The 22,121-nt window shown below is 39.2% G+C and overlaps 2 protein-coding genes across 2 annotated transcripts; one reads left to right on the top strand and one right to left on the bottom strand.

Moving 5' to 3' along the window:
* Nucleotides 1-597: 597 nt before the first annotated feature.
* LOC115231131 lies at nucleotides 598-21,419 on the bottom strand. The gene is made up of 4 exons (XM_036499958.1): nucleotides 21,292-21,419; nucleotides 14,924-15,522; nucleotides 3,728-3,774; nucleotides 598-964 (listed from the first exon to the last, which is right to left on the bottom strand). Exons 2-4 carry the CDS (start codon nucleotides 15,456-15,458, stop codon nucleotides 665-667), a joined length of 882 nt encoding a protein of 293 aa, XP_036355851.1. The 5' UTR covers nucleotides 15,459-15,522; nucleotides 21,292-21,419; the 3' UTR covers nucleotides 598-664.
* LOC115231130 lies at nucleotides 19,256-19,966 on the top strand (the record flags this gene model as incomplete). The annotated part of the gene is made up of 1 exon (XM_029801215.1): nucleotides 19,256-19,966. A coding segment is annotated over exon 1 (711 nt), but the record flags the coding sequence as incomplete, so codon positions are not given.
* Nucleotides 21,420-22,121: the final 702 nt, after the last annotated feature.

Below are 22,121 nucleotides of genomic sequence, written 5' to 3'. Positions count from 1 at the left end.
TAGACGGAAACTGAAAGAAGCCTGTCGTATATATGTATATATATGTATATGTGTGTATGTGTGTGTGTTTGTGTGTTTGTGTGTGTATGTTTGTCCCCCTAGCATTGCTTGACAACTGATGCTGGTGTGTTTATGTCCCCATCACTTAGCGGTTCGGCAAAAGAGACCGATGGAATAAGTACTGGGCTTACATGGAATAAGTCCCAGTGTCGATTTGCACGACTAAAGGCGGTGCTCCAGCATGGCCGCAGTCAAATGACTGAAACAAGTAAAAGAGTATATGAGTGACCAAGCTAATATCCTACTCCACCAGATATTTTAAGTATCTCAGCAGTGATTCCTGATGGGCCGGGGGCTTTCTCTGTCTTCGTATCCTTAATTGCTTTATCTACTAGGCTACTGTCAATTTGAATACCTAGTTCCTCTGTTGGGTCAAGGTACAAGTAGGGGTCCACCAAGGATCAGTTACCAGCTCCCTCTTGTCCCATTCATTCTCCACATTTAGCAGCCTTTCATAAAGGTATTTCCAAGCCTCTTTCTTTGCAGAATCACTAAATGCAAGTGAACCATCATTCATGCAGACACATTTCTCTCCTAACTCATCAGGATTTTCTCACACACACTGTCTTGCAATCCAAAACACTTCAAGTCTCTGGTCCTCATGTCACAGAACATTGGCAAACTTCTTTTCTGCTACTTCCCTGGATAAATGTACCTGCCTCCTAGCTTTCCTTCGGGCTATCTGATACAGTTCCCTGCTAACCCCACACTTCCAGGCCTGTCTCTTTGCTCTAATGGCCTTGTCTACAGCATCATTCCACCTCCACATCACCCTCGGTCTGGATAGGACTTTGCACCAGCTTTGGTCAGTGGCACTCAGCAAGCTGTCCCGTAGGAATTCCCAGTTGCCCTCTATGTTATAGATTTGTAGTTCTCTCTCCTTCTTGTCAAACTTCTCAACTGCCTGTAATTAAAAACTATGATTAAAACAAATTTTGAAAAGAAGCTGAAATTTTAGGATTTATGAGGCAGGGAGGGTGTTAAATAAAAAATGGGATCTTTTCAGTTTGAACGGCAGTTTTTTCTAGCAGTGTCATATGAAATTGTCACCCATAATTATGACCCTAGTATGAATTCAAGGTACAAGTAGGGGTCCACCAAGGATCAGTTACCAGCTCCCTCTTATTCATCATAGTCCTCCAGGCAATAACAGAAGAATTTCAGACAGGCTGCCACTGGGAGCTCCTCTATGCTGATGACCATGTTCTTGTAGCTGAATCACTATCAGAACTAGAGAAGACATTCCAGGTATGGAAGCAAGGTCTAGAATTGAAAGGTCTTAGTAAATAAGAAGGCAGACAAATCACAAATCCCTTCAGGTAGATGGCCCTGCTTGATCTGTAGAAAAGATTTACCTGGTGTAAGCTATGGCCACATAAGAGGTGCAGCAATATCAGAGTAAGGTTAACAGGGAGAATAGCGTTTTGTGTGGAAGATACATTGAGAATGTACAGAAAAGAGATGCCATCAAAAGGCAGGAGGGTAAGCTAGAGGTAGCAGACAGCTTCTGTTAGCTAGGTGGCCAAGTTAGTAGTAGAGGTGGGTGCTCCGAGAGCGTAGCAGTCAGAATAAGAATGGGTTGGGCAAAGTCCAGAGAGTTCCTACCTCTGCTGGTAACAAAGGGCTTCTCCCTTGGAGTGAAAGGCAGATTGTATGATGCCTGTGTGTGAACAGCTATGCTACATGGTAGCGAAACATGGGCTCTGACAGTCGAGGACATGTGTTGCATTGAAAAGAAATGAAGCCAGTAGGCTTCAATGGATGAACAATGTCAGTGTGCATGTTTCACAGAGTGTAAACATCTTGGATCTTTTCAGTTTGACAGGCAGTTTTTTCTAGCGGTGTCATATGAAATTGTCACCCATAATTATGACCCTAGAATCTATTGCATTTCAATCTCTTTTAGGGTTAGGGTTAGTTAGAGTTGGTTAGGGTAAGGGTATCTTTTTTTCTTCACAAATGTAAATAAACCCAATCTGTTTCTTAAACGAGGGACATATTCATACAGCACAGAATGTTTTTTAACTCAATAGATGTATTTGATTGGTTGAAATTGCAGAAATTGAAGAAAAAAAAACAACAAATATCTTACGAACTATAGAATTTTCTCTATAAAGCCAAGAGAAAAAGATGTTTTATAAACACATTCTACCAGTATACGAAGTTTAAAATTTTTTAGTTACCTAGAAATTATGTTAAAAACTGCTATTCAAACCGAAAAGATCCAACGTCTTGAGGGAGAAGTTGGGCATAAGAGGCATCAGATGTGGTGTACAAGAGAGACGACTGTGCTGGTATGGTCATGTGAAGCATATGGATGAGGACAGCTGTGTAAAGAAGTGCCAATCTCTAACTGTGAAGGGAACCTGTGTTAGAGGTAGACCCAGGAAGACGTGACGAGGTGGTGAAGCATGCTCTTCAAACTTTGGGCCTCACAAAGGCAATGACTAGTGACCAAGATCTTTGTCAATATGCTGTGCTTGAGAAGACCGGTCAAGCCAAGTGAAATCGTTGTGGATGATGCTGGTATCACATAACAGGCACCTGTGCCAGTACCAAGTAGAATGCATCTTTCAAGCATTGGGCCTCACGGAGGCAAAGTGGTTGATGCCAGTGGCATGTGAATAGTTCCTTTCGAGCGTTGGGCCTCACAGAAGCAATGACCAAGACCTTTGGCATTATGCTGTGCTTGAAGAAGATTGACAAAGCCAAGTAAAATAGCAGTCATGGCAGATGCTGGTGCCACACAAATGGCACCTGTGCTGATGGCACGTAAAAGCACCCATTACACTCTCAGAGTGGTTGGCGTTCAGAAGGACATCCAGCTGTAGAAACCATGCCAAATGTATAAATATACTAGCATTAAAGACCCATCTTTGCCGGGTCATAGTGCTAGTGCATGTATATATGTGTATATATATGTGTACATATTACATGTACATCTACACATAAAATACAAAATACAAAGTTATATCTTGATATCGCTAGTGATAACAATACTGAAAATATATAACAGACTGGAATTGTAGGACTATTCCATTTCTGCACGCTAATTTTATTTTTAATTTATTCCCATTCATGTGAAACCACTTATTCAAGTTCAAATCATTGATGCAATTTTATACCAATTGCTATTTTTACTTTTGTTATGTTACGATTATATTATACTTAAGTTTGATTTTAATTATTACTTACTACATATAATTCAATTGTTATTATTATTTTTATTGTTAAAGTGAAAGTATCTGATATAAAATAGAGAAATGTTTTTGTTTCACTTTTAACACATAATACTGAAATAGTGGAGAAGATATGATATTGCTATGGGCTCGCCCTAGGCAAGAAGTTGAACATTTTTTTCTTCCCATGAAACTACATGGACCCTAAGTAAGGCATATGTAAAATTTGAATGAAATTGGTTGTGTAGTTCTCAAGTTTTAAGGAAACACACAGACAGACACACATTCTCAGTTTTATATATATAGAGATGTGTGTGTGTTCATATATACATACGTATATGAGTGTGCGTGTGTGTGTGTGTACAAGTATCTACAAAAGTCACACATTTACGTATGTAAGTATACATGCACGCACACACACACATGTAATGTTTACTATCTCAGTATAAAATATGGAATGTTTCAAGAACCAAAGTCCACTCGCTCACCTGTACGGCCTTCCGATCCTCAGTGACATCTTTGTTTCCTTCAAATGCTGGAACAAAACAAACAACACATTACACTTTTTATAGCCTCGTTCGGTTACTGTTTGTGTAACACTACTTTTATATGTTTCCTATTTGGAAATAGATAATAAATATATTTTACTTTTGAAGTAGGGATACATATTGATAAACCCGTCACTTACTTATAAGTGTTATCCTTATACATAAATCCTGACTCCAGCTACATAAACACCATAGTGAGAAATATATACTCTGAAACGCAAACGGACACTTTATGCGTGCATGTATGTTGAAGATAAATAAATTCGTGTTCTTTTAACTGCTATAAAAAATACACAGTTTCATAATTGCAGAAACAAATTTCATTAACAAGTTGAAAAACGTAAAGAAAGAGAAAATAATCACTACATTAGTTTATTTATGTACATTTAGCATTTTTAATACAATTTGAAAGTAAAGTAATTTCGTCACAGAGAATTATGACTTAAAATTCACACTAGCTAATCCTTCGTACTAACTACTAGAGTTCACAACAATTCAAATAAGTCATGTTGGATTTTTATCATAGACATGGCATAAAAAATAGCCAATATCTCAAGGAGAGAGTGTCGTAGAGCTTAGTACATCCAACTATCACAATTGTGAGTGTCGTGGGGTTTAGTAAAATCCTACGAACACTGAGTAATTTCCCAAAAATCAGGGTTTTTATAACTGCTCATATCCGAATTCTAAGAACTGTATTTTCTGAAAGATTTCTTTGATGAAAGTTTAGAATTTGTATATGGGCAGTAATTTTAACCAATGGGATTACCAACAACTATGTCTGTTTGGGCAAATGGACATTAATTCATATTGCCGCCTTTTATGACTTGCTACACCATCATCATCATCATCAACATCAACGTAATCACCTGCACTGCCATGTCACACACATGCTCGCTCACAAACACACACACACATACAAAAACATAGTGTGTGTGTGTGTGTATCAAATCATCATGATTTAAAATCCATTACCTATACTGGCATTTGCAGGACAGTCTGAGAGTAGCCGGTGAGTCACACTGCTGCATCGGGCAGCAGTGTCAGATTTGGCCGGATTTCAACACCTCTGTGCCCTCCCTGAGAACAACCATTTTACACTGAGTGTGTACCAGATGTCATTTCTTTTTGTGTACACCAGCTTTAATAATGGTTTCACATTTTGGTACCAGGCCAGCAATTTGGAGGGAGACACTGCCTTGGCAATGGTTTCACATTTTGGCACAAAGCCAGCAATTTTGAAGGAGACACTGCCTTGACAATGGTTTCACATTTTGGCACAAGGCCAGCAATTTTGAGGGAGACACCGCCTTGGGGTTGTCAGGTACTTATGTCATCGCCATCATCATTTCATACCCGTTTTCTATGCTGGCATGGGCTGGACAGTCTGACAGGGTCTGACATGAGGGGCTGCAAAGCTGTATCATACCCTAATGTCATATAACCTAATTTTAACGTGTGTAAGAAACCCTTTTTTTGTCAAAATTAGGTTAAAAAAATATGGGACTTACTTATACATGGATAGTATTATAATCCCTTAAAAAACCTTTTTACCAAATCTTAAGCCCCACCTTAGGCTGACCAAAGCCTTGTGAATAAATTTGGTAGATGGAAACTGAAAGAAGCCCAACATATATGTATGTATGTCTGTGTGTCAGTGTTTGTCCTCCATCACCACTTGACAACCTGTGTTGGTGTGTCTACATCTCTGTAACTTAGGTTCAAGCCTGAGAGGCAGCCAATGATTTTGTTCTATCCAACCCAATATTAATATGGTATTATTTATAGGTTTATATGTATGCTTCGAGATCCAGTTCCATATAAAATTATTTCACATTCTCTCAAACACTTAAAATTCTAATGACACCAACATATATATATGTAATAATACTCTTCCAGTACTGTTCTGACCTCATCTACAGAATTCATATTTTTTCCGTCCAAATGATTCTGAAGACTGCTGAATAAATGATAATCAGATGGGGCGACGTCCAGCAAATATGGTGGGTGGGGCATCATTTCCCATTCAAACTGCTCCAGCCTTTAGAATGTCATCGTCACTGTATATGGCCGAGCATTATCCTGATGGAAGAACACCTTTCGTCTTCAAACCAAAGATGGTCGTTTTTCTTCTAGTGCTGACTTAAGCAACTCAAGCTGCTCACAGTAGATCTCCCTTGTTATCATTTGGTTCAAAAGTTCAAAGTGGATTAAACCTTTCACATCCCACCAAACAAATAACAACACCTTACAAGGGTGAAGACCTTCTTTAACCAGTGTTTCTCCTTTCCCTACCCACTGTCTTCGGCGCTTGACATTTTTGAAGAGAGCCCATTTCTCGTCACCAGTCACTCTTCAGTCCAAAAATGGTTCAGTGATGAGATGTGACAGCAAAGAAGAGCACACATTCACTCTCTGCACGCGATTAGACTCGGAAATTTTGTGAGGAACCCATTGACTGAATTTGCTGACTTTTTTGAAGGCACACAGGTGTCGATGAATGGTTGAATGACCAAATCCAAGCTTCTCTGCTAGTTCTTCAACAATTACAACAGGATTTTGTTCCACCAGGTTTTGCAGGACATCCTCGCCAACCTCTACAGATCTTTCAGGGTGAGGCTCGTTTTCTAGGCTGTAGTTTCCATCTCAGAATTTCTGGAACCACTGTTGACACTGGATTACACTTGTCCGATCGCTGTATGCTGCATTAACATTCCTTGCACTTTCTGTTGCGTTGTTTGCCTTTATTGAACTCATAAAGCAAAATATGCTGAATATGTTCCTTTGTCAATTCCATTATAGCTTTGAAAAAATAACTGAACTCTTCAAAACTTGCACAAAGAATAAGTACATGGTAAAATTACTACCTGCTTTTGTTATCCTGTCTCCCGCCAACTTTTAGTTCATGCAACTGAAAAGACAGCATTATTTACAAGATGACGCTACATATATTCTTTTACTTGTTTCAGTCATTTGACTGCGGCCATGCTGGAGCACCACCTCTAGTCGAGCAACTCGACCCCGGGAATTATACTCTGTAAGCGCAGTACTTATTCTATCGGTCTCTTTTGCCGAACCGCTAAGTGACGGGGACGTAAACACACCAGCATCGGTTGTCAAGCAATGCTAGGGGGACAAACACAGACACACAAATACACACGCACACATACATATATATACATAGATGCGATGGGCTTCTTTCAGTTTCTGTCTACCAGATCCACTCACAAGGCTTTGGTCGGCCCGAGGCTATAGTAGAAGACACTTGCACAAGGTGCCACGCAGTGGGATTGAACCCGGAACTATGTGGTTGGTAAGCAAGCTACTTACCACACAGCCACTCCTGATATATATATATATATATATATATATGTATATATATATATATCTCCTTTCATCCTTTTACTTGTTTTAGTCATTAGACTGTGGCTGTGCTGGAAGAATTTTAGTCAGATGAATTTACTCCAGGAATTACTTTTAAGCCTGGTACTTATTCTATCAGTCCCTTAAGCTGACCCACTGGCTTACAGAGATGTAAACACACCAACACCGGTTGCACAAACACCCACAGGCACACGTGTGTATGTATATATGTGCATGCATTTAAGTGTATACATGTGTGTGTGTGTATATATGTGTGTGTGCATATATATATATATATATATATATATATATACATAGATAGATAGATAGATAGATAGATAGATAGATAGATAGAGATAGATAGATAGATAGACAGACAGATATATAGATAGACAGATATATAAATAAGACCAAAAGGGTACGGGTGCCGCTATATATATATATATGTAAGAAAATATAAACTGGGACAAGAACGCAAAACATTTAGAAGACGAGACAAAAAACACAGACGGGACATTCGAAGCCTTCAATCTTCAGTCAAGAACCGGATCATCTGATTGCTCCGACCTGGCCAGCCCCAAAGGAAAATCTAAGCCAAGCGCATTAGATTCCTTGGAAGAAAGCCTCGAATGTATACAAAACAAGGACGGAAAAACGGACGATGTTACACGAATAAGAATACAATAGACAGACGGACAGACAGATAGATAGACAGATAGACAGACAGATAGAAAGACAGACAGATATATAGATAGACAGATAGATAGACAGATAGATAGATAGACAGATAGATAGATAGACAGATAGATAGATAGACAGATAGACAGAAGGATAGATATGTAGACAGATAGACAGAAGGATAGATATGTAGACAGATAGATAGACAGATAGATAGATAGATATGTAGACAGATAGATAGATAGATAGATAGATATAATTGTGCTTCATCCTGAATATTTAACAAAGAAACAATGTGAAGTAAAAAAAAAGTTTCAGAGCATTAGAAAACATGGTCAAGCTTACATTGCCCAGATAATTCTTGATAACACTGTTGAAATTCTTCATCAATTATTCTCACTCTTATCTTCGGGTGAAATTTCTGCTTTATATCTGGTTTGATAAGACACTCCTGGAGAAGGTGGAGAAACTTCCCACTTTTGTACATTTCCCAAAGATCTAACAAACCATTCAGTGTATAGCAATGGAACCAGAGATGGATACTTCCATTTGTAATATCAGTAACTGCCCGGTCTTTGCTGCTTAGATTTTCCATAAGTTTGCAAAACTTTATAATGCGCACGTATGTGCCATCAAATTGTCTCGCAAACTCTTCATAAGCTTCAGAAGAGTTGTCTTGCCGTTTGATGCTGCAGAGCCATGACTTCAGTACATTACACATCTCACGAAGCTAGCCGGGTAAGTAGGTAGGCAGATATCTGCCTACCTACTTACCCGGCTAGCTTTCGTTTCATTTTCATTCAGTCTAGAAACATGCCAACAACTACCCAGGAATTTACCTTGGCCTTATCAAGTGAAGGAGAATGCTATTCAACTGTCCACGTGTGCTTGTTCATGTGTGTGGGTGTGTTTGTGTGTATGAAGGAATCAGCTTGTTTCCTCTCTCTCTGTCTGAACCCTTCCCTGTTGGTGGTACCCTACATTATACCCTCAATCCTCCTCTTCCTGGACAAACGCAACCAGTTTTAGCTGACTCCCTCCTAACCTAACATTGGAATATCCATATTTTTGCTACACAACTTAAATCTACACCATTCGATGACCATAATGCTTATACTTACAACACTGCTAACACCAGCTCCTACCTCCAGTGTATTGTGTTATTGTGGTTTTGAAACATAGGAGGAAAACTGTTACTAAAGTTTTCAAATTATGTCTGTGTATCTGATTGCTTTTTTTCTGTGGAGAAATTGAGTGTTTTTCTTCTTTTTAAAGGATATTTAGTTGTGGTTTATATTTTTAATGATATGCTTTCCTTATTCAATTGGAATTGGGTTGAAGTGTTTCCAGTGCATTGATAGAGAGAGACGATTTGGTATTTTGGGTTTATGTTTGCAGGGCATTGGTCTAAGTGTTTGCTTATGGGAATTTTCCTGGTCATGGGGTCCCAGATTTGTTGCTTGTATACCGTCAGTCTGTCCCTCAAGGTCAAACTAGTCTGACCTATGTAGTCTCCATCACACCCACCATATTTGAGGACATAGAGTAAGTTCTTCAAAGCACAGGTGCTGTTTTTGTCTATTTTCTTGATATTTTGTGGTGGGGAAACTAATAGTAAATATTTTAAAACTAAAAAAAAACTAAGAAAAAATACCAAAACAGCCTGTTTATTTTTCTTGCAGGGGAGATAAGCATGCAAGTTGACATTGAGAACTTAGCCAGTTCTGACAGTAAAGGAAAAGAGTGCTTAAGTGAGATGTGTAATGTACTGAAGTCATGGCTCTGCAGCATCAAACGGCCAGACAACTCTTCTGAAGCTTATGAAGAGTTTGTGAGACAATTTGATGGCACATACGTGCGCATTATAAAGTTGTGTTTGTCTCAGTAGAGAGATAGAGAAAGAGAGAGTGCAGGTAATATGTAGAGAACAGCACAGTGAGGAGGAGGGTCTGGGAGAATAGACACAGTTAATGGTGGTGGGAGAAAGGATATCCGGTGTACCTCAATATTTAATTATGTCTGGTTTAGTAACCGATAATTGTACACAATATCTGAAGATCACTAATTCATAATCCAATTAAGGCTCAGGCTTTTTAAATAATATACTTTGAATTAAAAGATCTAGTAGTCTCAATTTGAATTTCAAACCTAGGGTCAGGATAAGGTCAATCCCATAGCAGTTTTTATAGCAATTCAGGATTCCAAATCCTTCACTCACATTCTTTGCACGCAAAAATTATAGTAACCTAAGAAAATAATGCTAGCTAAGCCTACATACACTTAGTTCATTTTGAACCATATCTGTGGATGGACCTTGCTTAACCCTATTTATTTTGAGATGCTGTGTTTCTTTCAATTACTTTAAATATAATAAATAATTTAGTAAAATAACTTAATTATCATTCAGCTCGTGTTAGGAACATAAATTGTGACTAAGGTTTGGTGGAAGATTTTAATTCAGAACTTTTGAAAACAAGACATTTGTACTACAGAGCCAGATTCAGCCGGGTTAGTAACGAAAGGGTTAAGAGAAGCTATTTAAGAAAGGAAGAATGATTTTATTGCTGTTGAAGTCATCTTCACCTTTCATATCTTCAACATCAATATTAATGGGACCTGTGAAGATTCCACAGAGTGAAAAAGATTAACCCTTTTGTTACCATATTTCTGTTGAGATGCTCTGTGTTTCTTTCGATTGATTTTAAATGTGACAAAGAATTTAGTAAAATAACTTAGTTATTATTAAGCTAGTGTTAGGAACATAAATTGTGACTAAGGTTTGGTGGAAGATTTTAATTCAAAACTTATGAAAACAAGACATTTGTACTCAGAGCCAGAGGTGGGTTCAGCCGGGTTGGTATCAAAAGGGTTAAAGTTGCAGACTAATAATCAGTTGAAAGTAACTAGATGCAAATGCAATTGCTCGATGTCTATGCACCAGAAATGTGTTGGATAAGTTTAAAGCAAATATGTTGTACAATTGACTATGGAAATAAAAGAATATGCAGATGTACAAATCTCCATATTCATTGTAATTGTCTTAGATATACACATGGTAAAATATTGATAATCTTGCGAAGCAAACCCAGTATATACCCATTGAATGAAATACAGTGTTAGCCACAACCCGGATTATAATCGAGCGCTCAAATGATACCAGCCTGGAGAATCTATCCCCACTTATTCATTATATATATATATGTATGGCGGCAAGCTGGCAGAAACGTTAGCACGCCGGGCGAAACGCTTAGCGGTATTTCGTCTGTCGTTACGTTCTGAGTTCATATTCCGCCGAGGTCGACGATGCCTTTCATCCTTTCGGGGTCGATAAATAAAGTACCTGTGGCGTACTGGGTCTCGATGTAAATCGACTTAATCCCTTTGTCTGTCCTTGTTTGTCCCCTCTGTGTTTAGCCCCTTGTGGGTAGTAAAGAAATATATATATATATGAATAAATAAATAAATGGAGTTGAACGAAGATGTTAATAAAATTCCTTTACTTTCAACATATGTTTCGAAGACAGAGAGGCTCCCTTTCTTTCCTGATGAGAAGATTGCATCTTACACCGTTTATTCCTTTGGAATAAAACCATGTTGTCTTCGAAACATATGTCGAAAGTAAAAGAATTTTATTAACATCTTCGTTCAACTCCATTTATTTATTTATTCATATATAACACACAAATTTCTGCACATGAACCCAGAGTTTCTACCTTTGGATAGGTCGCTTCAACCATGTTTCTGATGTGAATTTGCTACCCTGGTATCGGTTCATCGAATTTTCCATGTTGACAGTAAACATAGGATAATTTATTCACCCATCGAAATATATATATATATATCTGGTAGTGATAACAATAACACCATACACCTTCTCAAACGTCAATTGTTGATGTCACCTATCTCTAGACCAATGAAATTTTACCTCTGATCAGAACCAGATGCTCAGTAAAAAAAACAAACTGACCCTTTAAGAGAATGAACCAACCGGAAAGATTGATCGCCATTCCCTTCAACAAAGTCAACCAGGTAGAATGCCAAACTTGACCCCCAGGAAGAATAAGATGTCATAAGAATTATAATGATTCAAAAATTAGGTCCATTCGTGGAAAAACATGTATATAAACTAATTCCAAAAAGCAGAATGCCATGTATGATAGAAACTGTAAAAACAAACCTTTTTTTTTTTACTCCCTTCTCTTCTTCTTTCTCTCGTCCACATATTCTATAATAACTCGTTATGACCAAACTTTCAGTAATCCACATTTTTAATACTCTTTGAAGATCATTTTTGATATTATCTAACTCTGTCATCGAATTCTGTGAACATTTAACCATGTGCATTTTCAAAAACAAATTCTCCTATATATATCATCATCATCATCATCGTTTACCGTCCGTTTTCCATGCTAGTATAGTTTCGATGGTTCAACCGGGGTCTGGGAAGCCAGGAGGCTGGACCAGGCTCCAGTCTGATCTGGCAGTGTTTCTACAGCTGGATGCCCTTCCTAACACCAACCACTCCGTGAGTGGAGTGGGTGCATTTTACGTGCCACCGGCACAGGTGCCAGGGGAGGCTGGCAACGGCCATGATCAGTTGGTGCATTTTACATGCCACTGGCACGGAAGCCAGTCAAGGCGGCTCTGGCATTGGCCATGTTCGGATGGTGCTTTTAACGTGCCACCGGCACAGGTATCACAATTACAATTTCCATTTCATTTTTTGTTGTTGATGTACTTGACCCAATAGGTCTCCTCAAGCACAGCAGGTCGCCCTACGATCCAAGGTAAGCAGTGCAGGCCGTCCTGCAATCCAAGGCACTTTAGATGGGCTGAGGCTTCTATGTGAAGCTGGTGCAAGAAATAGCCATTTATATATATATATATATTCCAACCCATGCTAGCATAGAAAACGGACATTAAATGTAAAAAGCACCCACTGCACTCATGGAGTGGTTGGCGTTAGGAAGGGCATCCAGCCGTAGAAACATTGCCAGATCAGACTGGGCCTGGTGCAGCCTTCTGGCTTCCCAGACCCCAGTTGACCTGTCCAACTCATGCCAGCATGGAAAGCGGACGCTAAATGGTGATGATGATGATGATGATGATGATGTATATCATTTTTTATATTTCACTTTCAGTCGTTGGACTGCAGTCATTCTGGGGCACCACCTTAGCTAAAGAAACTTAAACCAAAACTTATTTTCCCTTCTTCTGTTTAATCACTAAGTTAAGGGGATGTAAACAAACCAACAGTAGATTGTCTAGTGGTAGTAAGGGGACAAATGCAAACACACACTCATGTGAATGTGTGTGTGTGAGTGAGTGGCTTGCTCGCAATTTCATTCTACCAAATTCCCTCACATGGCATTGGTCAGCTTGGGGCTATAGTAGAGGGCAATTGCCCATGGTGCTGTGCACTAGAACTGAACCCAATGCCATTCAGTTTCAAAGCGAGATTCTTAATCACATAATCATCATCATCATCATATGTCTGTTTTTCATACTGCATGGGTTGGCTGGTTTGACAGGAGATAACCAACTGAAGAACTGACCAGGCTCCCTGTGTGTTTAGGCAAGGTTTCTATGACTTGATGCCCTTCCTGAAGCCAACCACTTTACAAAGAGTTCTGGCTGCTTTTATGTGGCACTGGTATAGGTGCTTTTTAAGGCGGCGAGCTGGCAGAAATGTTAGCTCACTAGGTGAAATGCGTAGCCGTATTTCGTCTGCTGTTACGTTCTGAGTTCAAATTCCGCCGAGGTCGACTTTGCCTTTCATCCTTTCGGGGTCGATAAATTAAGTACCAGTTACGCACTGGGGTTGATGTAATCGACTTAATCTGTTTGTCTGTCCTTGTTTGTAACCTCTGTGTCTAGCCCCTTGTGAGTAGTAAAGAAATAGGTATAGGTGCTTTTTACATGACACTAGCACTTGCAAGCCCTCAAGATTAGGGATACTCAACTGAAGAGTGATCTAGGGGACGTGCTTGTATGCAAGGACAACCATGATTTTACATAGCTTGATTTGTCACCTCAAGCACAGCAAACCTCTGGGATCTCCTCTATTAGGCCCAATGCCTTAAGATTACTTTCTAACCACTTTATTCCACAATTAGAGACTGGTATCACTTGATGCAACCCTTCATTCATATGCATTACATGATTGTACCAGCACAGTCTTCTCTCTTGCACACTACATCTGATGCCTTGTATATCCAGTTTTTCTCACAAATCACCTACACTCTGTCATATATGCACATTGACATTACCAATCCAGCAGAGCATACTGGCTTCATTTCTCTCAAGTCTCAGTAGTCACAGCCCGTGTTTCACTGCTATGTAGCATAGCTGTTCATACACAGACGTCATACAACCTACCTTTCACTCTGAGGAAGAGGCCCCTTTGTTACTAGCAGAGGTAGTAGCTCTCTGAACTTTGCCCATTCTATTCTTATTCTAGCAGTTACGCTTTTGGAACAACATCCTAAGTAACAGAAACTCTCTCTCTTTTACTATTTTACTTGTTTCAGTCATTTGACTGCGGCCATGCTGGAGCACCGCCTTTAATCGAGCAACTCGACCCCGGGACTTATTCTTTTGTAAAAAGCACTCACTACACTCATGGAGTGGTTGGCGTTAGGAAGGGCATCCAGCCGTAGAAACATTGCCAGATCAGACTAAGCCTGGTGCAGCCTTCTGGCTTCCCAGACCCCAGTTGCACCGTCCATGCCAGCATGGAAAGCGGGCGCTAAATGATGATGATGATGATGATGATGATATATATATGTTTCATGTGGGTGTATGTGTGTACATAAGGGTTTTCTTTACACATGTGGAGGTATAAAGAGGATAAAGATTGAAAATGAACTTGGTATCTTTAACAAGATTTAGTTGCATTTACTTAACCGGTTTCACAATTAACTGATTTTCAATAGTAGTGTGAAATGCAAGGAGCTGGAGCTATGTATGCCTCAGTGTGTGTGTGTGTGTGCGTGTGCATGTGTAAAAAAGACAGAGTGTATGTTTGTAAGGGGAAGTGTTGTGGAGTGTTTATGAAAGAAAGAGTGTGTCTGTATTTGTATGTGAAGAAATTACCTGGTTTCCGTTTTCGATACTCGGTAGATGTCAGTAACTTGGCCAAATTCTTTTGCTCAGATCTCTTCAGGGCCTCTACAAGTACACTAAATGCTTTATCTGGCTTGCAGGTCACCAAAGAAATGAGCATTTCATTCATAGCCATACGGATTCCCTTACTTTTAACTGTGTCCATCTCAGAGATTGTTAATACTTTCTTTGCCAATAAAATATTGAGCACTTCATCAGGAATCATATTTTCCAACAATTTCACCAAACAGTCATTCAGGCGCCTCTTGTGTTCTGGACTCATTATCTCTATATCCTCATCTGATGAGTCATCAACGTATGGCCTCAGCTGTGAATTGCTCGCATTGTGAAGTTCCTCGGTGACCTGTAAAGTGCCTGATGTACTCGGCAAAGCATTATGGATGCCTGTTGAAAAGTTCCCTTGCTCAGGAATGCTTGTTACATTTTTCTTTGATCTACATTTACATACATAATTTTTCTTGTTTCTCTGCGATCGCGAGAGATTCTTCTTTCTCTTAGATCCCATTTCTTTCTATTCTATCACTACCAGCAATGACAGAATTTCTCAAAAGGTTGTAGATTCTGGGTATCTGAAAGATAACCAAAACAAATAAATAAATATTGTGAAAAGGGTGGGGAATGAATAGAAGATTGGCCCAGTGGTGAGGATACATAATTCAACGCATACATAAAAACACATACTATAAAAAAAATTTGAAAATTTATGATTTTTTTTAGCCCCACTCCCTTCCCCCACTTGTTTCTTTACTCTTTTACTTGTTTCAGTCATTTGACTGTGGCCATGCTGGAGCACCACCTTTAGTCGAGCAAATCAACCCCCAGGACTTATACTTTGTAAGCCTAGTACTTATTCTATCAGTCTCTTTTGCTGAACCGCTAAGTTACGGGGACGCAAACACACCAGCATCGGTTGTCAAACGATGTTTGGGGGGACAAACACTGACACACAAACATACTCACACATATATATACATATATACACGACAAGCTTCTTTCAGTTTCCGTCTACCAAAACCACTCACAAGGTTTTGGTCGGCCCGAGGCTATAGTAGAAGACACTTGCCCAAGGTGCCACACAGTGGGACTGAACCCGGAACCATGAGGTTGGTGAGCAAGCTACTTACCACACAGCCACTACTACTCCTAATATAATTCTAAAATATTGAAGAGCTTGATTAGGTTATATCCAGAGTGTTTTTAAAAAGAGGTAAGTAACACATGATTTATTTTGATAACAATTTTCTGTTAGAAAATGTTTTTTTCTTACAAATACAAGGACTCATTTGGTTGGAAGTGAGAGTCAAAATTTAAATTACCATTTAAATGCATGTGTTACTTTGGCATCATCATTCCATAAAATGTGTTCATGGGAAGAAAACTAGACAAGATGTCCTTTTGTACACCCCCAATAACACCCCTTTTCTTTTTTTATTTAATTTCTTTTGTTCTACACAAACCCCCATTTTCGACTAGGGAGAATACGAATCTGCAAAAAAATTGGCAAAAATCGGGATTTTGAAATTACACCCCATCCGTTCTTCATTTTTAACTTTTTTCAGAAATTTTTTTTTTTTTCTGGAAAAAATTCCCAAAAATTTTTGTAAATTTTTATTTCACAAATTTTTGTTTTGTCAAAATATGCAGAAAAATACAGAGATTACGATTCTGAAAAAATTTACAAAAATTTTTCTAATTACAGCTAGGGTTAGGGTTTGAGGGTTAGGGTTTTAGAGATAGGGTTGGGGTTTTAGGGATAGGTTAGGGTTAGGGTTGGGTTTTAGAGTTAGGGTGATGGAAAAAAGTGAAATATGAAATTGAGGAGAAGGGGTGGGGGCAAAAAATTTCAAAATTCCGATTTTTGGCAATTTTCTGGAATCTCCCTATCCAAAAACATGGGGTTTTGACATAAAAAATTTTTTTAAAGAATAATTTGCGAGAAAATGGTGTGGGGGAGGAGGAAGTCTTTCCGAAAGATATTGAAAAACATCAATAGGTGTGAGAGTGAGAAAGAAACAAGGAGGGAGATCTTGTGATGTGCTAGAAACAACAGCCAGATCTCCCTTACATCACACATTTTCCTCTAAAAATAGGAAATCTTTCGTTTTAACTCGAAATAATGTAAACACTGAATTGGTCATTTCCGTGACCACATGTTGTCTTGTCAATTTGGAAGAGAAAGCGAATGGGTTGTGCGATCGTGCGTGTTCGTGTGTGTGTGTGTGTTTGTTCCTGTGTGTTATTTCAACATTCCACAACAAATACAAAAAAAAAAAAAACAGAACAGACACACATATAGGCGCAGGAGTGGCTGTGTGGTAAGTAGCTTGCTTACCAACCACATGGTTCCGGGTTCAGTCCCACTGCGTGGCACCTTGGTCAAGTGTCTTCTACTATAGCCCTGGGCCAACCAAAGCCTTGTGAGTGGATTTGGTAGACGGAAACTGAAAGAAAGCCGTAGTATATATGTATATATGTGTGTGTGTGTGCATGTGTTTGTCCCCCTAGCATCGCTTGACAACCGATGCTGGTGTGTTTACGTCCCCGTAACTTAGCGGTTCGGCAAAAGAGACCGATAGAACAAGTACTAGGCTTACAAAGAATAAGTCCTGGGGCTCGATTTCTTCGACTAAAGGCGGTGCTCCAGCATGGCCGCAGTCAAATGACTGAAACAAGTAAAGAGTAAAGAGTATATACACAGAACAAGCAAGCGCTCGCACACACACACATACACAGAGGAACAAGCACGCGCTCGCTCGCACACACACACACACACATACACAGAGGAACAAGCACGCGCTCGCTCGCACACACACACACACACACACACAGGAACAAGCACGCACAACCCATTTAGCTTTCTATTCCAAATTGACAAGACATGTGGTCACGGAAATGACCGATTCAGTGATTACATTATTTCGAGTTAAAACAAAGGATCGCCAAATTGCCCCAATTTCCAACTTATGTGGGCCGTCTGATCCGAAATTCCTTCCCCCTTCTCGATCCTTTACAAAAAGTATACCCATTTCCCCTGAAAGTTATGGAGGGAAAAAAAGTCAGATCGTGTGAAATTTTCCGATATTCCTTTCACTGAACCTTGAAAAAAGTTTTAGTTCTTGCAACGTGGCTGTGTGGTAAGTAGCTTGTTTACCAACCACATGGTTCCGGGTTCAGTCCCACTGCGTGGCACCTTGGGCAAGTGTCTTCTACTATAGCCTCGGGCCAACCAAAGATTTGGTAAACGGAAACTGAAAGAAGTGTGTATGTTTGTGTGTCTGTTTGTCCCCCCCAGCATCGCTTGAGAACTGATGCTGGTGTGTTTACGATCCATTACAAAAAGTATAGCCATTTCCCCTGAAAGTTATGGAGGGGAAAAAAGTCAGATCGTGTGAATTTTTCGATATTCCTCTCACTGAACCATGCATATATGGATTTATGTATGCGTGTGTCTTTAGTTTTTGTAACAAACCTGTGAATACACTCAACCTACAGGATCTAAGCGATATCTGTTGCAAATATATATTTTAAATATATATTTCATTATACACACGGGGGGGGGGGCGTAGTGTGTATGTTATATAATTATTTATTTCTAGTGAAAGTGCTGACATAGATTCAAGGCTCCTTCACTGGAATTTAAACAGAAGAATGTGGAGAAGTGCCAACTTGGAAGATGGCAGTCGTAGCTTTGCGGGTCCTAGGAGGTAGTTAACAAGGGTACTATTTAAGAAGAGTGGTCCCGGTGCGCGCACTCGCGTATCGGTGCTAGCTAGTCGTGACTAGTCGATCCTACAACGACTACCTAGCAAAGTAAATAAAAGTAAATAAAACACAAAATAAATAATTTTTTCACACAAAGTAAATTTTTTTAAACAAAGGGAACAGTCATGCCTTTGGTTGTCAGAAGTGAAAGTAGAAAAATCTGACGTCAGACGTCAACTTCGTGTATTTACGTCGTCATGTTTAAACTTTTGTTTATTTACGTACCACCACGCTTTAATTTTCGCCGTTTATTTACGTACCACCACGCTAGGTTTATAAAAGCTTGAAGTTAATCTTTAAAATAAATGTGATACTTATTCTGTTTAAACTTTATAAATAAATATATTCTTGCATTATTCATTATTGTTTTTAAAAAAGAAATCACACCAAATCTGCACAAATGAACCCCCATGACCAAAATCGCGATCACATACACCAATCAGAATGACCACTGACCACCACGTGCGTAATTCAAACTTTGAAATTTATTCAGTTAGAAAGTCTTTCAGTGTGATATCAACACGTGCGAAAATTTTCAATATGGCTTTAGCATATCCAAGTCTAAGAGGAATTAGTCACCGCGATATTGCCATCGCCACGGCTACAACAGCAGATAGCATTAATTGGCTTAAGAGACATGGCCTTTTGAATACCCAGAAAATATGTATATCGTGTGGAGGTACCATGAGTGAAATAGCGAAAAAAAGTATATCGGATGAAGTAATATGGTCGTGTGGAAGGCCTTGTCGAAAAACCGTTTCAATTAGAAAAGGAACATTTTTAGAAAATAGTAAATTGAAGTGTCAACAAATCATAGATATATTGTATTACTGGGCCAAAGAAGATTTAGCCAAGGGAATAGGACAGGAATGTCATTTAGCAAATGTAGCCGTGACAGATTGGAGGAATTTTTGCCGTGATATATGTGCAGAATATTATGTTGCACAGAACATTAAGCTCGGAGGACCGAACCGAATCGTAGAGATAGACGAAAGCGCGTTTGTTAGAAGAAAATATAATGTTGGCCATCGGGTTAAAACGCAGTGGGTGTTTGGTGCTTTAGAAAGAGTTACCAGATGTTTATTAGTGGCAGTGGAAGATCGGACAGCGGACACTCTTTTACAAATTATACGAGAGCGTATATTGCCTGGTACAACCATAATTTCCGACCTTTGGCGTTCGTATAATACGCTCAATCAGCTAGGATACAGACATTTGACTGTGAATCATTCAATAAATTTTGTTGATCCGGTAACATTTGCCACAACCAACCACATAGAATGTTTATGGAAACATGTGAAGAATCGTAACAAAAGAGGGCGATGTTTCGCTTGTCGTAGCACACGTTTCCGTCGATTTCCTCCGTCGATTGTCGATTTCCTCCGTCGATTTCCGTAAAAAATGTAAACACTGAATCGGCCATACATACATACATACATTCATACATACACACATACATACACACACACATACATAGATACATACACACACACATACATGCAGACATACATATACACATACACCGAGTAAAAAATTTCAGTTATCTCTCTCTTTCACACATTACTCTCTCTGTCTCTTCACACACACGAACAGAAGCACTTCACTTACACAACATACTGTCTGTCTCCCACACCCCATCAAACACACACACGGGGACTTCAAAGAGAAATTTCCTCGTCATAAAATCGCTTCCTCTTAGTCTCTTTCGCTCTCATTACTTATGTAAAAAAATAAAAGTTTTTTACGGAAATCGACGGAAACGTGTGCTACGACAAGCGAAACATCGCCCAGAAGAGAAAATGGAACAGCACGAAATTTACTTCAGACCCATCTCATCGAATTCATGTGGCGCTATGAATTTAAGGACGATATATTCGGAAAGTTGATGGAGCAAATTCGACAGCTATATCCATGTGTTTGAGATATAGAAAGTATAAGTATCACATTTATTTTAAAACTTAACTTCAAGTTTATATTTTGATAATCTCTCCGTTGAAAATAATATTTTTACATTCTAAATAATTTGCGTTTATTAATTTGATATATTTACACGCGTTTTTGATTTTGCGTTTTTTAATTTGATAAATTATACGGAAAGAAACGAAGATGGACGAGAAAAAGTGTGACGTCAAAATGACGTCACGCTTTTTCTACTTTCATCCTAGCAACCAAAGGCATGACTGCCAAACAAAGTAAATAAAACAGAAAAAGACACAAAGTAAGGATCGACTAATTATGAAAACTAGCTAACGCGAGTGCGCGCACCGTGACCATTGTTCTCAAGTAGCACCGGCTTTGGAATTAAATATTATGAGGAATTGTATTTTTAAAAAAATTTCTAGAAGATCGCCGAATATTTTGTGTATTATAGAAGTATAATTCTTATGCACAAATCTTAACAGCAAGGGTTTTACATGGGACCCTGTTGGGAACTGATGCCAGATAAACATGTTAGCCTACAGGAAAAAAAAAAGATAGCCTACGATGTGATCGCCTTACACTTAAACTCTCATTTTTCAAAGTATCGCTAAAAGTAGCAGTTATAAAATGCAAATATAAATAACCATTAACATTACCCAATCTGCAAAACTTCCTGATTCACGATTCGGCGAAAGACGGGTTTAAATTTTCAACTGCAGTTACTTTCCTATTTTTTTTACAAAAGAGTTATAGTAATTATCCAATCAGCTAAAGGCAAAAGGACAACCGATTGCGTACGTGGCGGGGGGGGGGGGGATGGTCAATTACATCGATACCAGCGAGTCACTGGTACTTAATTTATCGGAAGGTGGCGAGTTGGCAGAATCGATAGCACGCCGGACGAAATGCTTAGCGGTATTTCGTCTGCCGTTACGTTGTGGGTTCAAATTACGCCGAGGTTGACTTTGCCTTTCGTCCTTTCAGGGTCGATAAATTAAGTACCAGTTACGCACTGGGGTCGATGTAATCGACTTAATACCTATGTCTGTCCTTGTTTGTCCCCTCTGTGTTTAGCCCCTTGTGGGTAGTAAAGAAAGAGAAATAGGTATTTCGTCTGCCGTTACGTTCTGAGTTCAAATTCCGCCGAGGTCGCCCACAAGGGGCTAAACACAGAGAGGACAAACGGATTAAGTCGATTATATCGACACCAGTGCGTAACTGGTTATTAATTTATCGATCCCGAAAGAATGAAAGGCAAAGTCGACCTCGGCGGAAATTGAACTCAGAACGTAGCGGCAGACGAAATACCTATTTCTTTACTACCCACAAGGGACTAAACACAGAGGACAAACAAGGACAGACAAAGGGATTAAGTCAATTATATTGACCCCAGTGCGTAACTGGTACTTATTTAATCGACCCCGAAAAAATGAAAGGCAAAGTCGACCTCGGCGGAATTTGAACTCTGAACGTAGCGGCAGACGAA

Source organism: Octopus sinensis, unplaced genomic scaffold, assembly GCF_006345805.1.
Source record: "Octopus sinensis unplaced genomic scaffold, ASM634580v1 Contig17520, whole genome shotgun sequence".
Taxonomy (NCBI): domain Eukaryota; kingdom Metazoa; phylum Mollusca; class Cephalopoda; order Octopoda; family Octopodidae; genus Octopus; species Octopus sinensis.
Note: the sequence above shows the minus strand (reverse complement) of the source record. Positions and strands in the feature narration are given on the sequence as shown.

What these genes read in the sequence shown, in the direction of transcription:
- LOC115231131 (XM_036499958.1), bottom strand. Translation starts at nt 15,458, where the DNA reads ATGGGATCTAAGAGAAAGAAGAATCTCTCGCGATCGCAGAGAAACAAG. An exon ending in GTATCGAAAACGGAAACCAG is followed by an intron (nt 3,775 to 14,923) that starts GTAATTTCTTCA and finishes GTTTTGTTCCAG; the next exon opens with CATTTGAAGGAAACAAAGAT. An exon ending in AGGATCGGAAGGCCGTACAG is followed by an intron (nt 965 to 3,727) that starts GTGAGCGAGTGG and finishes TTTTAATTACAG; the next exon opens with GCAGTTGAGAAGTTTGACAA.